The sequence below is a fragment of the Xyrauchen texanus genome, chromosome 12 (genome assembly GCF_025860055.1).
Source record: "Xyrauchen texanus isolate HMW12.3.18 chromosome 12, RBS_HiC_50CHRs, whole genome shotgun sequence".
In the NCBI taxonomy this organism is placed as follows: Eukaryota; Metazoa; Chordata; class Actinopteri; order Cypriniformes; family Catostomidae; genus Xyrauchen; species Xyrauchen texanus.
In genome coordinates, this window is record NC_068287.1 from 15,225,206 (window position 1) to 15,242,684 (window position 17,479).

Sequence of the window (17,479 nt, forward strand, 5' to 3'; positions counted from 1 at the left end):
TTTGTTTTCGGTCTTTAGCGATGTAACTTGATCCTTCATCACAGTGGAGTTTGTAACAGCAAAATCGGCCTTGTCCGAGATCGCGTTCATTTCAGATCCGAGTTCAGCAATGCGGTTTGAATTACAGGAGACAGAGTTTTCAATTGCCGTTAACTTCTCTAAGAAATCGTCTTGCTTTTTCCCAAGTTTCTCAATTGCTTCCAAGAGAACAGCATTCGATGGCTCTGTAATATGGCGTCGCATCTTCGATTGTGGACTCTTGGTGGGAGTATCAGGTAACGTTGAAAGAGCCGATTTATCCGTCTGCACGGGCGACATTGCGTAATCATGCACACGTTTTACTGGTAAAGCGTCTTCCATGTTTCGATGAGGGAAAAGACCGATAGTTATAACCGACGGAAAGAGCAGTCACTTCTCAAATAGCATAGGCCTACAGATTAATTTCCAAGAAAGTGGGTATAGGAAACATCCATCATCTTCAAGAAAAATCCAGTTGTAAGGGTTCTTAACTTTGTAGTATTTAGTATCGAATTTATTCACATGAGGATCGGTTAGGTCAAGAATTGCACATAAATTTTTAAGAGCTACTGAAAACACGACTTACACAGGCGCCATCTTGGCCCTCCAGGCATCAGACGGTTAGGCTGGCGCTGTCGTCCTCACACTGCTATGACGTATGGTTCTGCGGTTCTGCAGTTGGTTATTATTGGATTTAGGCGGAAATCAAAACAATGAGTTTAAGGGGTTAAATGTGCAAAACAATCAACATGCATATTAATTAAGACATGCTGACGTAACTTTGTAACTCCACTTGATCATCCATTCACGTACCTTTTTATTTATGAGGCAGCACGTTACCTAATTAATATGCGTGAGCCAAACCTTCGCCGTAGTAGGATAGGTCCAGCTGGATCCACATGGGCCTCATACACCTCCCATCTCCAATATTTACGTCAAATCCTTCCCAGCAGCGGATGTTACTGGAAAATTAGGACTGTTGGTGAGCTACAATCGTCAACGTTTGAGCTAGAAACCATTGAAAAGTTCTCCAGCCATACATATACAGTAACAAAAGGGATAAAGAAGGTAACGGCGAGTTGCTTGCATCAATAGTGTTTCTGATGCTCACTATTGTTTTGTTATTTAGAGCGTTGACATGGTAGCGTAGCTTTGACTCAGGCCCGTTTTCGCATCATTAACAGCACTAGTATGTATCGCAGAAGGATTTTATTTTATATTTAATGATCTATGAAAGTTGCTACCTCTACCTGATGTATGATTTGAATAAAGACAGGTTTACATTGTCATGTTTTGCTGAAGTTATAATGTTAATACGCATAAACCAATGTGAGATATGTTAGCTAGCCAGTCGTGTTGCTGATTTTATCAGACGATACATTAAAGCGAAATGGAGTGTGTCACTCCACACTTGCGTACTATATTTAGGGACAGCGGGCGTATTTTTAGATATTCTGCCTGAGTAACTGTAAATGTCTCCATTCAATATTAGCAACATTTTACATTATAATATTATTAGGAATGATCAGGACCGTATTACAGATACTGTTTACCTCCATAAGACTTAAATGAAGATCTGAGAAGTTCAAATTATGATCTAAATTGATAAGATAGGACTCTAGAGTTAGGGGGCGTTCACACCGAAGTTGAAGTCCTTGCGCTTAAAAAACGCGGCGCTACTGCGCGGGACGCGTCCGTCGAGCGCATATTTAAATAATAATAAAAAAACGCTTTCGATGGAACAGCCCCTTCCTTCCTTTGTACCAAGTGATGAGGGGAATACCTGATTGTGCAAATTATTTTGGCATTTATTGATTTTGTTATAGTGAGTCACAGACAGAGAAGTTTAGCAATTGTGAGAGTATTAAGGTTAGGAAAGTCTCATGAAATCAGTGCTAGCGGGATGAAACTCCGGTTGGATCTGCTCCACAGCACTCCAGAAAGACGAAAATGATTCCTCGTGCTCCCTGAATTACTCTTTCACAATTTGAGCCCGATGAATCTCGGCATTGTCGTCCTGTAATATGCCTGTGCTGTCAAAGAAGAAAAAAAATATCCATTGATGGGATAACCTGGTCATTCAGTACATTCAGGCAATCAGCTGACTTCATTTTATTGCCACATAACTTTAATGAGCCTAGACCTGATCAACTGAAACAAACCCAGATCATAACATGCCACCAGAGGCTTGTACAGTGGGCACTATGCATGATGGTGTATCACTTTATGCGCTTCCATTCTTACCCTGACGCTCGCCCATCACTTTGGAATAGGGTAAATCTGGACTCATCAGACCACATTACATTATTCCATTGCTCCTCAGTCTAATCTTTATGCTCCCTAGCAAACTGAAGTAGTTTTTTTCCAATTAGCCTAACAATTGTTTTTTTGTGGCCACACAGCTGTTTAGTCCCAATCTTGTAAATTCTCGTCACATTGTGCGCATGGAGATGCTCTTACTTTTCCTATTAGACATCGCTGTGAGTTCCACTTTCCATTTTTACGATTCGACTTCACCAAACCTTTTAGTGCTCTCCAATCACAATAATTTAAGATTTCTTTCTGACCACATTTCTTTCTCGAAGCTGACGGTTCACCACTATAATCCGTTGGACAGCTCTTAACTCAATTCTAGTAATTTCAGCAATCTCCTAAATTGTTTTCTTTGCCAATAATTTGCCCCTTCTGAAGCACAGTAACATCTTTTTCATGACCACGGGAGGTCTTCCGAAATGTAAGCTACACACCGCATCAGTTAGGGTTAAAATAATTGTTGCCAGCTGTATTTGAGGTTCCAAGAATACTGTGCTTTTGTGTTATTACTGTAAATATTGTTACCTTAATCTCTTAAGAACAAAAGCTCTACTCTCTAAATTTTTTGTGGCTCTTGATTGGTTTCCTAGCTGTTTTGGTGACTACAAGAGGCTTGATTTGCTGGAATAACTACCTTTAACTGGCAGGTAAGGTGTATATTATGAGAGTTCATATATTTAATATATTTGTTCCAAAGTATTAACAATCAACTCATTTTAAACGCAACCTTTAGAATTGGGATCCAGGCCTATTTCCCAGTGAGCCATGTGGGTTGCCCGACTGACATTTATTAGCTGACTGTGCAAAGCAAACCTGTGTTTATACAGACAGATCATTTCTAGTTATGGGTATGTTTGTTTTATTTGTGGGCGAAGGGGAATCTTGAGGCAGTGTGCTACTGCAAATCAATAATCATTGGGTGCTTGAAATACCTCAGCAACAGTAGTCAGAGATCAAGCTATCAGGTTACACTGTGTGAGTATTGAAGCATCACTCCTGTTTGTCTTCCTCAAGGCAGTGTGAGCTGAGCTCCTTTATCTGGCCCCCTTTCCAGAGAAACAACATGTCCAGTGACCCCCCTCCTCCCTACCCAGGGGGCCCCAGTGCCCCTCTACTTGAAGAGAAAAATGGACAACCTCCTGTTTCTGGTAAATTCCTGGATATTTTTCTCATTGGTTTATTTAATATTTTTTTTAACTTGCTTTTAAGAAAAACGTACAAAAAATGTAAATGCACTGCTTTGAAAAAGCCCTATGCAGCATCGTCAATAGCAGCCCACTGGAGCAGAATTGCAAAGGAAACCATGGAAACTTGAATGAAGACACTTTCCTCACAACCTTATTAAAGAACTCTTTGAAATTTCATGGGACTAAAAAGAATGTGTTTTCTGTTGGAAGGCAACAGAATTTGTAGAATCACATTTTCCGCACTGATTTTGGGGGAAAATCTTTAGAACTTTGTGGGATGGATTTAAATATGGTAATGTATTAATGTACAGAACTTGGTGTACTGCATTCTTATGGGTCACTAAAAACATAATTAATAAATATTAATTATTTAATAAGGGAACAAATGTGTTGAATGTGTAGACCTTTGTGAATGAGTGCTCTAGTCTTGAGGTAATCCACAGAGCTTTCTGTGGAGATTATGAAGGCTCAGGTTTTGTGTGGGCCTGGTTGAAGTAATGGATCACTCAAAGCATTACAAAAACCTTCTTGCCAGACCATGAATTACATTAACGTATTTGGCCTAGACGATGAAAAATGGGTAAAATAGGGAAGGCTACATGAATAGTATGAGGGCTGCACAATTATGACAATTTCCCTTGATATCTTAATTGTGGTTAATTGAATTCACACTACAGTGCTAATTTTAGGTGGATCAACTGTTCCTTAATTACTTTATTGATGTTTTATACATCATTAAATCGAGATTAGTTGCCTAAATGGTCAACTTTTCATTCTTTTAGTGGCATAAAAAACAAAGCTGTTATTCGAATTTTGAATAAATTATACACAGAAGCGAGCAAAAGATTTATCTGATTTGGCTACAATTCTCAACCGCTGCACAAACACGTTAAATTGAAAATTAATTTAAAAAATATATATATATAGTTAATTGTGGCAGCTGTAATTCTAATCTCAATTTGGGGGTGGGCGATAGGACCAAAATTCTATATAAAATGTAAAAGTAATTATATATTATCACGGTAACCGTATATATCACAATATATTTCTGGAAAAATCAACAGAAAAGGTTTTAAATATTAAATAACTGTGGGGTGGAGGATATAAGAACAAATTATATAGCGATATTCTTGAAAGTTTTAGCCAATAACTATATACAGTGCATCTGGATAGTATTCACAGCACTTCACTTCTTCCACATTTTGTTATGTTACAGCCTTATTCCAAAATTGATTTAATTCATTATTTTCCTCAAAATTCTACAAACAATACCTCATAATGACAACGTGAAATAAGTTTAATTGAAATCTTAACTAAACTAATCACATGTACATAAGTATTCACAGCCTTTGCTCAATACTTTGATGAAGCACCTTTGGCAGCAATTACAGCCTCAAGTCTTTTGGTGTATGATGCTAAAAGCTTGGCACACCTATTTTTGTGCAGTTTCTCCCATTCTTCTTTGCAGGACATCTCAAGCTCCATCAGGTTGGATGGGGAGCGTCGGTGCACAGCCATTTTCAGATCTCTCCAGGGATGTTCAATCGGGTTCAAGTCTGGGCTCTGGTTGGGCCACTCAAGGACATTCACAGAGTTGCCCTGAAGCCACTCCTTTGTTATCTTGGCTGTGTGCTTGGGGTCGTTGACCTGTTGGAAGATGAACCTTCACCTCAGTCTGAGGTCCAGAGCGCTCTGGAGCAGGTTTTCATCAAGGATGTCTCTGTACATTGCTGCATTCATCTTTCCCTCGATCCTGACAAATCTCCCAGTTCCTGCCGCTGAAAAACATCCCCACAGCATGATGCTGCCACCACCATGCTTCACTCTAGGGGTGGTATTGGCCAGGTGATGAGGTTTCCTCCAGACATGACGCTTGTGATTCAGGCCAAAGTGTTCAATCTTTGTTCAGCAGACCAGAGAATTTTGTTTCTCATGGTCTGAGAGTCCTTCAGGTGCCTTTTGGCAAACTCCAGATGGGCTGTCATGTGCCTTTTACTGAGGAGTGGCTTCCGTCTGGCCACTCTACCATACAGGCATGATTAGTGGAGTGCTGCAGAGATGGTTGTTCTTCTGGAAGGTTCTCCTCTCTCCACAGAGAAATGCTGGAGCTCTGACAGAGTGACCATCGGGTTCTTGGTCACCTCCCTGACTAAGGGCCTTCTCCCCTGATCGCTCAGTTTGGCCAGGCGGACAGCTCTAGGAAGAGTCCCGGTGGTTCCAAACTTCCATTTACGGATGATGGAGACTACTGTGCTAATTGTGACCTTCAATGCTGCAGACATTTTTCTGTACATTCCTCAGATCTGTGCCTCGATATAATCCTGTCTCGGAGGTTTACAGACAATTCCTCGGACTTCATGGCTTGGTTTGTGCTCTGACATGCACTGTTAACTGTGGGACCTTATATAGACAGGTGTGTGCCTTTCCAAATCATGTCCAATCAACTGAATTTACCACAGGTGGACTCCAATCAAGTTGTAGAAACATCTCAAGGATGATCAGTGGAAACAGGATGCACCTGAGCTCAATTTTGAGTGTCATGCATAGGCTGTGAATACTTCCCGTACATGTGATGTTTTTATTTTTAGTAAATTTGCAAAGATTTCAAACAACCTTCTTTCACGTTGTGATTATGGGGTATTGTTTGTAGAATTGTGAGGAAAATAATGATTAAAATAAATTTTGGAATGAGGCTGTAACACAAAATGTGGAAAAAGTGGTGCTGTGAATACTTTCTGGATGCACTGTATATGACGATGTAGCCTACATTCTTCTGAAAAGATAATGAAAGTTCCTTTTTTATTTAAAGCAATGTCCAATGGATCCTATTGGTTGTCATTCCATTGCAATGAATAAACATAATAAATAACTTGTTATTAAAAATAATATTTAAAAATAAAAAATATAGTTTTATTTACTCTGCATTGTTTTTTCTATCAAATAAAAAAATAGTCTTCTTTGTAGTTGAATATAAGCGTTTGCTTTGATTATGAAGCAAATCACTCTGTCACGTATTTGTTTTGGATTATGCCTTTTCATTGGAAACTGGAAACCTTTTTGGTGACTGTGTACTAGATATGAATGCAGGGTTGATATGTGCTAATTAATCATTCCTGAGGTAATTTACTGAGTGCTATTGCTTTTATCTCTGTGATTATGAGGTAATGTAAAGGGGATCATTTCAAAATGCTGTGTCATTTTGACAGAAAACAATAAAGGGATAGTTCACCCAAAAATTTAAATTCTCATTTACTCACCCTCATGACATCCAAGATATGTGTGACTTTCTTTCTTCTGCTGAACACAAACGAAAGATTTTTAGAAGAATATGTCTGCTCTGTAGTTCCATACGATGCAAGTGAATGGGTACCAACATTTTGAAGCTCCAAAAAGCACATAAAGGCAATAGAAATGTAATTTGTATGACTGCAGTGGTTAAATCTATATCTTCAGAAGTGATAAAATATTGATCAGTTGGTGTAGTGGTCTAAACCACATAACTAGTAAACTGGTAATCAGAAGGACACTGGTTCGATCCCCACAGCCACCACCATTGTGTCCTTGAGCAAGGAACTTAACTCAAGGTTGCTCTGGGGGGATTGTCCCTGTAATAAGTGCACTGTAAGTCGCTTTGGATAAAAAGCGCCTGCCAAATGCATGAATGTAAATATGCATGAAGAATGCAATCGGCAAAAACAGAAGAAAATGTGAAAGTAGAGATTTATTGCAAAAAAAGGACCTACATATCAATCTGTTTCTCACCCACGCTAATCATATTGCTTCTGAAGACATGATTTAACCACTGGAGTCATACAGATTACTTTTATGCTGCCTTTATGTGCTTTTGGAGCTTCAAAGTTTTCATACCCATTCACTGGCATTGTGAGGACCTACAGAGCTGAAATATATTCTTTTAAAAATCTTTGTCTTCTGCAGAAGAAAGAAGTCCTACACTTTGTGTGCCCTCTCTCTCTCCGAAAGACACAGATATTGACATACTTCTAAATACTGTACACGGTATAGAAAACTCTCTATTGGTAGACACTTTATACCATCGCCTCAATGTATATCGCCATACCGCCCACCCATTACTCATCTATTTATTGGATTAATTGTGCAGCCTTACTCTGAATTGTCTTATTAAAATCCACACAGCTCTTTGTACAAAATTGCTTTCAGATATTCATCTATAATTCATTTTGAGAGTAGAAAGTCTAGCGGGTGGGAAACAGAAGTACTTTCATTTCTTATAAATTTACATAATGCTATTTCCTCAGCACCCACTGCTCCAGTAGTGACAGGACCTCCACAGGGACAACCCCTGCCTCCAGAATATGGACCTCCACCTTATGAAGCCACACTACAACCTGGCTTTGTTCCTCCGCATGTCCCAGGCGAAGGTGCAGTGCCTAAGCCTATGGCTATGCCAATGTCCATGCTTCATACTCATGGTGGGTCTGCTAACAAAACACTGTCTTTTGCAAAACATTTTGTAATTCACATTTTGAACCGAGGAAAGCTACCAATATAAATTTATACAAAAAAAATAGTGTAGTCTTTTTGTGAAGTTGGACTAGCACATCTAGATAATGTGATTGTAGTGCAGCTTGGTCCGGCATGTATAAACTTTAATTGGATCACAATTGGCCTCAGCATTGTACATGTGCTCCAAAAGATGCACAACATGCAAACATTATTCGATTGTTCATCGAGTCATGTATACTTGGACAGACAGATTGCATAGCTCAACTATGAAAAAATCTTCTATAGCTCGATTATAACGGCACATGTACTCGTACTGACTGTTCTAACCAGATGTGATGCGTGTCACAGTCTGTCTCCATAATTTTTTTCAAGGACTCTTATTTTGAAGTTTTCCACTGCACTACATTTCCCAGAATTCACTGCCCTAATCACTTCCATCTGTTCATTTTGATGTTAAGATTTAGTGTTTGTTCCAGCGTTTGTTCCACTCCAGCGTGTATAATTAAAGGATTTAAAGATTCCACTCCTGCGTCTCCTCTCTTCCACTCCTTGTACCCAATGTTACAGAAGGACAGACCCAACAAAGAATATGGATATACTTAACCTGCTCTTCCAAGCGTCTTCCTCTACTCCAGTGATCCTGCTTATCATCCTCTCCTACAAAGCCTTACCTCGATGTGCACATCCCTGAGCATGGATCCAACAGTATTTTTCTTGGAGCTGTTCAGGCAGGATCTTCCCTTCTTGGAATACACAACCAAGTCCCTTCACCTCGCTGCTTTAACATCAAATCCAGACATATACCTCAAGCCCATTTATGGAATGGGATTAAACTCCCACAGCACTTCCGGAGGTGGAAGATCTTCCCTTGGCGAATTACATCCTAGCCACCCTGAATATGCATAACCCTTCACTTGCATCATGTTTTATACAGAACTGACTTCTTCCACGGCCCCTGTCTCCGCGCCTTACATGCCCTATCTCCTACATTACTAATCTCCATTCAATTTCCCAAAATATTTTTTTTTTGGGGGGGTATAATCCTCTCCAGGTTCCGGTGGTCGATTCCCTACTGCAGTCAGCGTTTGCAACCACGGAACTTGCATTTCCCCTTTATGCTGTGTATTATGGAGGGAACCCCGGGCTACAACCTGAGCCCATGCCTGCCATGGTTAACGAGCCTGTGCCTGTAGCCTCGACTGTCCCCGAGCCTGTAGCCTCGACCGTCCCCACATCTACACTCCCTGCTGGATTGAAAAGGACTCCTCTCTTCCACAGCCTTCATTGGCTTCGCCCCTCGTGCCTCTCACGGCTCCGCCTTCCACACCTTCACCCCTCGTGCTTTCTGCGGACCCGCGTTCTACGGCTCTGCCTCCCACGGCTCCACCCCCAGAGTTTTCCACATCTCTGCCTTCTTCAGCTCCTCTCTTCAAGCCTCCCTTGGCTCCGCCTCCCTCGGCTCCACCCTCAGACTCTTCCTCGGCTTCCCCAGAGTCTCATCCTCCAGCGGTTCAGCCTCCTGACCAAGTCTCTGCCCTTTGACTGCCTCCCAGGCCTCCTGATTCATTCCCAGCCCTGAAGCCGTCCCCTTGGCCTCCTGGGTAGTAATGTCACAGTCTGTCTCAATCATTTTCTTCAAGGACTCTTATTTTGAAATTTTCCTCTGCACTACATTTCCCAGAAGTCACTGCCCTAATCTCTTCCATCTGTTCATCGTCATCCTCACCTGCCTTCCATTCCATCATTAGTTTTCTGTGTATAAATACCCTCTAGTTTTGTTCATCATTTTTCAGTCCTTGAAGTGTTATGTTGTGCTAAGTTTTGATGTTAAGATTTAGTGTTTGTTCCACTCCAGTGTGTATAATTAAAGGATTTAAAGATTTAATTCCTGCGTCTACTCTATAATGCAATGAGTACATTTTCACACTGAAAGCAAAAGTATCAGAGCATTAATACTTTCATTAATGTATGTTCCTGGTTGTATTGTGCATGATTAATCTGTGCATACTTGTGAAATAATCCACTTCCAAAAAAATTAAATATTTACGAGGTGGTTGAATCTACATATTGCAGCACATCTCAAGACTCGCATATATACGCATTTTACATCCTCAAGAGTTCACTCTTTCAAGGTAGTTGGACAAGATTGATTTTCTCAAGAATGCAAGAACGAGAATGCGTTCTTATCATTGATAAACAACCCAAGTGAGCGACACTACAAATCACAAGACATTTGTTTGGTCACAGCTGGTTGGGACAAAAACTTTGACAAGCGCAGGAAAGAGTAATTACTTGTTTGCTTTTGTGCATTGCTCCTACTTAGACTCTTGTAATACTGATTTTCTCAAATTTCAACATGCTGCAGGTGGTTACTACCCTCCCCCTGGGCACTATCCTCATCCAATGGCAGAGCACTATGCTCCAGGGCCCAGTCACTATGCTCCTGGTCACACAGCCACCGTTCTCACCCCGCCTGGTGCAACCACCACCACTGTGACTGTTCTGCAGGGTGAGATGTTCCAATCGGCTCCAGTGCAAACAGTGTGTCCACACTGCCAGCAACCCATCATTACCCGCATCAGCCACGACGTTGGCCTCATGAATACCCTGTTCTGTCTCTTCTGCTTCTTTGTTGGGTAAATGGAAGTACTGCGTAATGGCCTTGTTTACCTGGTATTAGCACCCATGTCAGGTGATACGATCATAAATGGTCAGGTAAGACCGATTGCCTTCTCAAATGCATCTGCTGTGACCCCTTGTGATCGGATTTTGAGAGGAGGGTCACTGATTTTGTGACGTCATACCTCACTATGGTCATTGGATGTTTTAAAATGCAGAAATGGTTAGAGTTGGAAATGTGCTTTTTAATCACTAACACTACATTGAGCAGAATGCTTATTGTTATTTTTGTAGATGAAGTGAACTTCGGACATGCACACTTCACATTCACACTGCCCAAACAAATGCCAAGAGACACCAACACTTCAAACATTCTAAAGTTGGCTTGTTTTTATAATGTTGGGAAACATTCTATTTACCAACAAACTTGTATCCTTGCGTGTCATTGTTCACCTTTTGAAGAAGACTATTGACAAGGTTGAGGTTGCAGATTCAGTTTGTTTTATACAGTTCGAAATAAAAGGGGGAAAAAAAAAAAAGACAAAAATGCCCCTGTAAATCAAATCCAGGGGGGCAAATATTGCCTCTTAATGTAAAATTTGAAAACTGATGTACGGCAACAAATGCCGACAGGGTGAACACGATGATCTGACAAAACCTGTTAAATGTTGTGTTTGTTGACCTTTGTTGGGGCAGTGTGAATTGGCCTAATAATGATATCAGGCACACCGAAGATGTTGTTTAGTGGTTGACTGACATGGGTTTTTTTAATGGCTGATGCCGATATCCAGTAAACAGGGTGGCCGATAGGCTGATACAATGCCAATATATCACACAATTGAATATAGTAAATAATGTAAACAAAAAATGTAAACTCTTAATTAGTACTATATTACATTTCACACACAACTTTAACTTTGTAAAAAATTAACATTTATCTTTTTAATTTAATTTTTAAATTAAAAATGTAATAAAAATTTTCTGATTTCTGTTTAGTCATAACATTTTTGTAGTTTATTTCTGCATGAAGAAATTGCACTACAGTGCCTGCCCACTTATTTGGCTATCTGGGTTCTGGAAGTATTTATCCTATTCAGACTTTTCATTAAATCCTTCATAAAGAGTTGTAAATCATGATCCAAGTCAGCCAGCTCAGAGGTGAATCACAACATCACAAACTTTGTTTTGAGGCAAACAAGTATTTGAAAATCAGATAAGGTAGAAGTGTTGTACCTTTTTACTGTACCATTCATGAGGGCACAGACTCCAATCCCATGAGGTGTTGTTAATGATGTCATTGAAAAAACAATTATGGAATATATAAAAATATAAATCAACAAAATAAAACAATAAGTATAGAAACAATATATTTTACATTTATTGAGAAATATTCAGACATGTACAAAAATATAAGTAGTTTAAGGGTGAAGGGAGACGTCTCAATTGCGTCATTCACAGTGTGTCGTGGGAGCGCGTGGTCAATCGGAGCCATGTTATATGGGATAGGTTGGCAGCGGTTCTCAGATTGGTAAAGCTTTCTCTGCTGGACCATGGGTAATGTAGTTGTTTAACATGAATTACATTATCAAACACGATTTTTAAACAATGAAGTTTAAATTACGCAGATGGATGGCTTCAACGGAAGCATATACCATCGATGAACAATCTCGGCGCTCATGGTAGGTCTGTCTTAAGTTTTAGAAGTTATCGTTGAAAAGTAATTAGTCAATGGAAAAAATTCATGGGATTGGAACCAGACTGTTGCGCTCTATTGTGGTATGTGGTCACACGCATTTTAGTCATCAGATCACTAAATTTTTTGGTTTTGTCTGTGCTAATTGCACCTGTATTTAGCACGGTTCACTTCTTGTCGGATCACCCAAGACCAATGTTAATACCAGGTGTAACAGGGTCAAAATGATCTGAAATGCAGCCACATCAGTTTTAAGATATCTCAAAATGGCATCCTGTAAAATGAAAGATTTCTCATGACTGTTGACAGCATTTGACTTGCTATTTTTTTCTTTTCTTTTACAGTTGCGACCTAGGCTGTTGCTTAATCCCCTGTATTATTGACGACCTCAAGGATGTGACACACACTTGCCCGAACTGCAAGGGCTATATTTACACATACAAGCGTATATGCTAACGGTTTATCCATTACTCAACAATTGTGCTGTGACCTCAACCTGATGGGTGTAGATGACTCTCTTTCATTTCCGTCTGCTCTGTGTTCATATTGCCCCAGCTGAGAGCCAACAGTTTTAGCCTCCTCTCATTTTATTGAACTATTGATTCTCACACTTAATGTACAGACATGATAATATACTGTAGTTACTAATGACTCTAAATGAAGTATAGAAGACTGGCAGTCAATGAAGTATAGAAGTCTGGCAGTCAATGAAGAAGTGCATTTTATATGCACAATATTAATGGTTACATGTTGTCATCAAACACTGTTTGGGTTTACTTTATTTTAGAAGTAGGATTTATTTTATTTTTCTAAGTTGAGCCAAGTGAATTCGTTTAGAGAATATGTGAAAATGGTTACTTTAAGCTCATGTGAACATTTCGGTAGCAAACAAAATGAAGTTCACTACAGGGTCAGTATTGTTTTAATTGTAGGAGATATATTATTTTATGCATTGTTATTGTAACGTATTCAAATGAAAGTATTTTGATGGCTGGGTCTGGGACTAACATTGCAAAGTCCTGGAGTAATATTGTTGCTTTGACGTGAAAATGTTTATCTATATTTGGCATCTTATGCAAATGTTATGGGAGGGGAGTTCTTTCACTTTTGTATTTGGTTACTTATATTTGTTTAATAAGACTTGTTTCGAGTTGTGTAGATTTGTGTAATTTTAAATGAAGGGTTTCTATTGCTAAGACATGTGTATATTCATCTCAGCCTCCTTGTAATATTTAAGAGATATTTGTGGAATTCGACCAATACACATTTACTTTATTTTTTTTTTAAACTGTGAATCAAAATGATAGCAACGATGCATCTTGAACCACTATACTAGATGATGTGTGATGTCTGTAAGCTGTATGAAAGCTGTTTGAGACTTTTATAAACTATTATCCAGGTCAATTACCCAGAACAGGTAATTAATAAGGTAGAACAATCTTCATTTACATAATTGGTGTGAAGACATTTCTAAAATTAACATTTTTTTAATTTATTTTTTACATGACTAATGAAGATGCTTTATTTGGTCTATTATTGGTTGTAAATGAAAGATGTTTTTTCTTCAAAATGGGAGTACATTTCAGGTCAAGCTGTTCAAAGCTGATTTGCTGTTGGAAATCAACAGCATGATGAATCACGCTGCATGACATCATTGTAATCTTGCATAGTGGTATATTGGGCCAAATGTCCCCTCAGTGCTCTGAGCTCATATCACATTGGGCTTCATTACTATATATAAGGATTTATGGTATGATTGTATTGTGCTTTTTTTTTTCTTTGGTGGTGATTATGATTTTAATTTCTCTAGAGAGATTCATTTTCTTTGTAATCTGACTACGAATTGTTTCTTTTGAACTTTTTTGGATCACTTTCGAAGGTAAATGACCGAGTGGTGTCATGAGCACTTGGCTTGGAATAACTGTTCTGATTGCAAAATACCATTTGTAAACATTACAAGTCATTCTGATTTATCCAGAAACTGTAATTTACTGCTATTTAAAAAAAAAAAAAATCCAAGATACCATCAACAGTGCTAAGACTCTATACACTTATCAGACACAACATTAAAACCACCTGCCTAAAATTGTGCAGGTCCCCCTCTTGCTGCCAAAACAGCGCCAACCAGCATCTCAAAATAGAATTCTGAGGTGTTATTCTTCTCACTACAATTGTACAGAGTGGTTATCTGGGTTACTGTAGACTTTGTCAGTTCGAACCAGTCTGGCCATTCTCTGTTGACCTCTCTCATCAACACGGTGTTTCCATCCACAGAACTGCCACTTACTGGATATTTTTGGCACCATGCTGAGTAAAATTCTAGAGACTGTTGTGTGTGAAAATTCCAGGAGATCAGCAGTTACAGAAACACTCAAACCAGCCCATCTGGCACCAACAATCATACCATGGTCCAAATCACAGAGATCAAATGTGTCCCCCATTCTGAAGCTCCTGACCAATATCTGCATGATTTTATGCACTATACTGCTGCCACACAGTTGGATTAGATAATCTCTTGGATGATTGTTGGTACCAGATGGGCTGGTTTGAGTATTTTTGGAACTGCTGATCTAGGAATTTCACAGTCTCTAGAATTTACACCGAATGGTGAACATCCTGTGATCGGCAGATCTGCTCATGAAAATGCATGGCCAGACCAGTTCGAACGGACAACGTCTACAGTAACTTGAGAAGAATAGTAGCGCAGCATGCTATTCTGAGATGTGGGTTGGTCCCGTTTTGGCAGCACGAGGGGGACCTACACAATATTAGGCAGGTGGTTTTAATGTTGTTGTTTGGTGTATCTGAAAATTAAATAATCCTCTGCTTTCTACCATTTTTGTATGATGATTCAGATGATACATCATGTTTCTCTTGTAGACAGTCTTGACAACAATTGTAGTTGTTTAAGCGTCAGACTTTCCCTATCTTTCCATTGTAGTATTCATCAAGTAATAATTTTTAGCATTTTCTGTTAATGTTAATTTCTCTGCATCTTTTCTTAGTATTTGCACCTTTGCCATAGATGCATACCCAAGCATTACAAAAATAACCTTTGCAACCTTGTTTTAATTTGTTCTCCAAATTATCCAGTACTTGGGAATCCAAATCTCCATATATTTTTTATTTATTTTCTTTTTTTGTGAAAAATAACCTTATCCAAACCTGCTTCATGTCATCCCATGAGCCACTACCTGGTGTCACAAGCCACCACTTCATCATCCACACACATAAAAACTTCATGGATGTCTCCATTTCATTATTAAAAAATACTCTCCTGTCAATATGTATGCATGTTCCTGGGGTTTAATTGCACAATCCAAGCTGGCTCCCTTTAATCTAATATGCTCTTGACTACTTTGGTTTACATGCTTCTTGAAGTGATTTGATGCTGTGCCAGACGGAGTAAATGTCAAGCTTGTGTTACAGGAATGCAGCAACTGTAGATAGATGCCTTGAGAATAGTCTGTGGCACAACACACAATGCCAGGCTAAACTGAAATCTCAAATGTGTATGTTAAACAAAACATGTGGACTTATGATTATTTAAACAAATAAAAAGACAAACCGTACCAGCTTTGAGTGGTTATGTTATTAACGCACAAACAAACCTAGCTGTAAACTTGTTGCATTTATTGCATATAAATAAATGAAAACATTTGTTGATTTGTATACATACTAGTGAGGAAGTAGGCAAGTATTCATGTGTAAATACATCTTATTTTCCTAATCCACATGTTGTCACAATATCTAACTCCCTCCAAAATAAATATAGAATCTTATATATGAAAACAGCAGGGTAGATTCCATTGTGAGCATTTACTCTGAGCCAAAATGTGAAAAAAAAAGAAAGAAATCAGAGGCCTGATTTAGTCTCTCCACCGATTCCCACATTGTAGGTTGCAGCATTTGTAGAAAGTTGTCATAGGTTCATCAGCTGATCTGGTTTGTATCTGCATAAAATAGGCCCTTGGGTGCTCGCATTTTGGACAAGGTTCTAAAAAGAAAAAAGTGAGAATGAGAATGAGAATGGGTTCAGAAATGAACCAAGAAAAATTATTAAAAGCAAATCAAAACATTTGATGATATATCCACCATCTAAACTGACAAACATGTAGAAGTACATGAATTACATTAGGATCCATTATTTTACCTGGTGTAGAGTCCACGTTTTCCCAAGCAGCTGAGCCCCCGAGAACATCATCAACCTCTTTCAGTTTGGGGTACTTTCTATTATTGACCTAAGAATTCACAAGGTTTTACCACCACAGTTTCTTCGACCCACATGAAATAAATATTTCAAAAGAAAACTCACAGCGATGGTGTCACAAAACCTAGTGAGCTGCCTTAACAGTGTATTTTGGCAACATTTGGAACATTCGCTTTCATCATGCAAGTTCACATCATGTCATGCGTTTGAATGGGACGTTCACATCGTCATGCATACGAATCGACCGTTCGCCTCATTTCGTGTGTTCAAATCGAACGTTCACATAATTTTCAAGTGTTCAAATCGAACGTTTACAGCATTTCATGTGTCAAAATCGAAAATACACAATATTTCATGTGTTAAAATCGAACGTACACCTCATTTCGTGTGTAAAAGTGGTGGTGGAGTAGTGGGCTAAAGCACATATCTGTTAATCAGAAGGTTGCTGGTTCGATCCCCACTGCCACGACCATTGTGCTCCTTGAGCAAGGCACTTAACGCCAGGTTGCTCTGGGGGAGTTGTCCCTGTAATAAGTGCACTGTAAGTCGCTTTGGATAAAAGCGTCTGCCAAATGCATAAATGTAAAATGGAACGTTCACCTCATTACGTAATACTTCATGTTCGATTCGATTGTTCGGGAAGCAAATTTGTATTTATGTTGGCAACTCACTACGTTTTTAGAGCCAGGCGATGTGTAATGATAACTTTACCTTTCTCGTGATGTTGTGAACATATGGGCATGTATTGCAAGCAAATCTGTAGCATCTTTGACCCTCCTCCACGATCAGCACATTTCCACATGTTGGACAAAATAGAAGCATTTTCCAAACAACAATATAATAATGTATGCAAAAAGTGCTACTGTGTTATTCCGATTCAGTTAAAAAAAAAACGTGGTCATAAACATTCTCGCTTCTGTTCGCAAACGGAAACACGTGATAGTAAATGTGCCT

At 39.1% G+C, this 17,479-nt stretch overlaps 2 protein-coding genes across 5 annotated transcripts; one reads left to right on the forward strand and one right to left on the reverse strand.

Moving 5' to 3' along the window:
- The first annotated feature begins 947 nt into the window (after positions 1-947).
- Positions 948-14,409, forward strand: cdip1 (cell death-inducing p53 target 1). 4 transcript variants are annotated; one of them, XM_052138710.1, is made up of 6 exons: positions 948-1,086; positions 2,922-2,983; positions 3,346-3,479; positions 7,796-7,969; positions 10,369-10,639; positions 12,660-14,409. In XM_052138710.1, exons 3-6 carry the CDS (start codon positions 3,395-3,397, stop codon positions 12,769-12,771), a joined length of 642 nt encoding a protein of 213 aa, XP_051994670.1. In that variant the 5' UTR covers positions 948-1,086; positions 2,922-2,983; positions 3,346-3,394; the 3' UTR covers positions 12,772-14,409. The 4 variants fall into 4 exon arrangements, with proteins under 4 accessions (XP_051994670.1, XP_051994668.1, XP_051994669.1 ...); XM_052138708.1 differs by having other exon boundaries at positions 2,922-2,978; positions 12,660-14,408; XM_052138709.1 differs by having other exon boundaries at positions 2,922-2,978; positions 3,350-3,479; positions 12,660-14,408.
- Positions 14,410-15,983: 1,574 nt separating this feature from the next.
- On the reverse strand, positions 15,984-17,451 carry polr3k (polymerase (RNA) III (DNA directed) polypeptide K). The gene is made up of 3 exons (XM_052138717.1): positions 17,237-17,451; positions 16,469-16,556; positions 15,984-16,312 (listed from the first exon to the last, which is right to left on the reverse strand). The coding sequence occupies exons 1-3, from the start codon at positions 17,345-17,347 to the stop codon at positions 16,185-16,187; spliced, it is 327 nt and encodes a 108-aa protein (XP_051994677.1). The 5' UTR covers positions 17,348-17,451; the 3' UTR covers positions 15,984-16,184.
- Between the last annotated feature and the right edge of the window lie 28 nt (positions 17,452-17,479).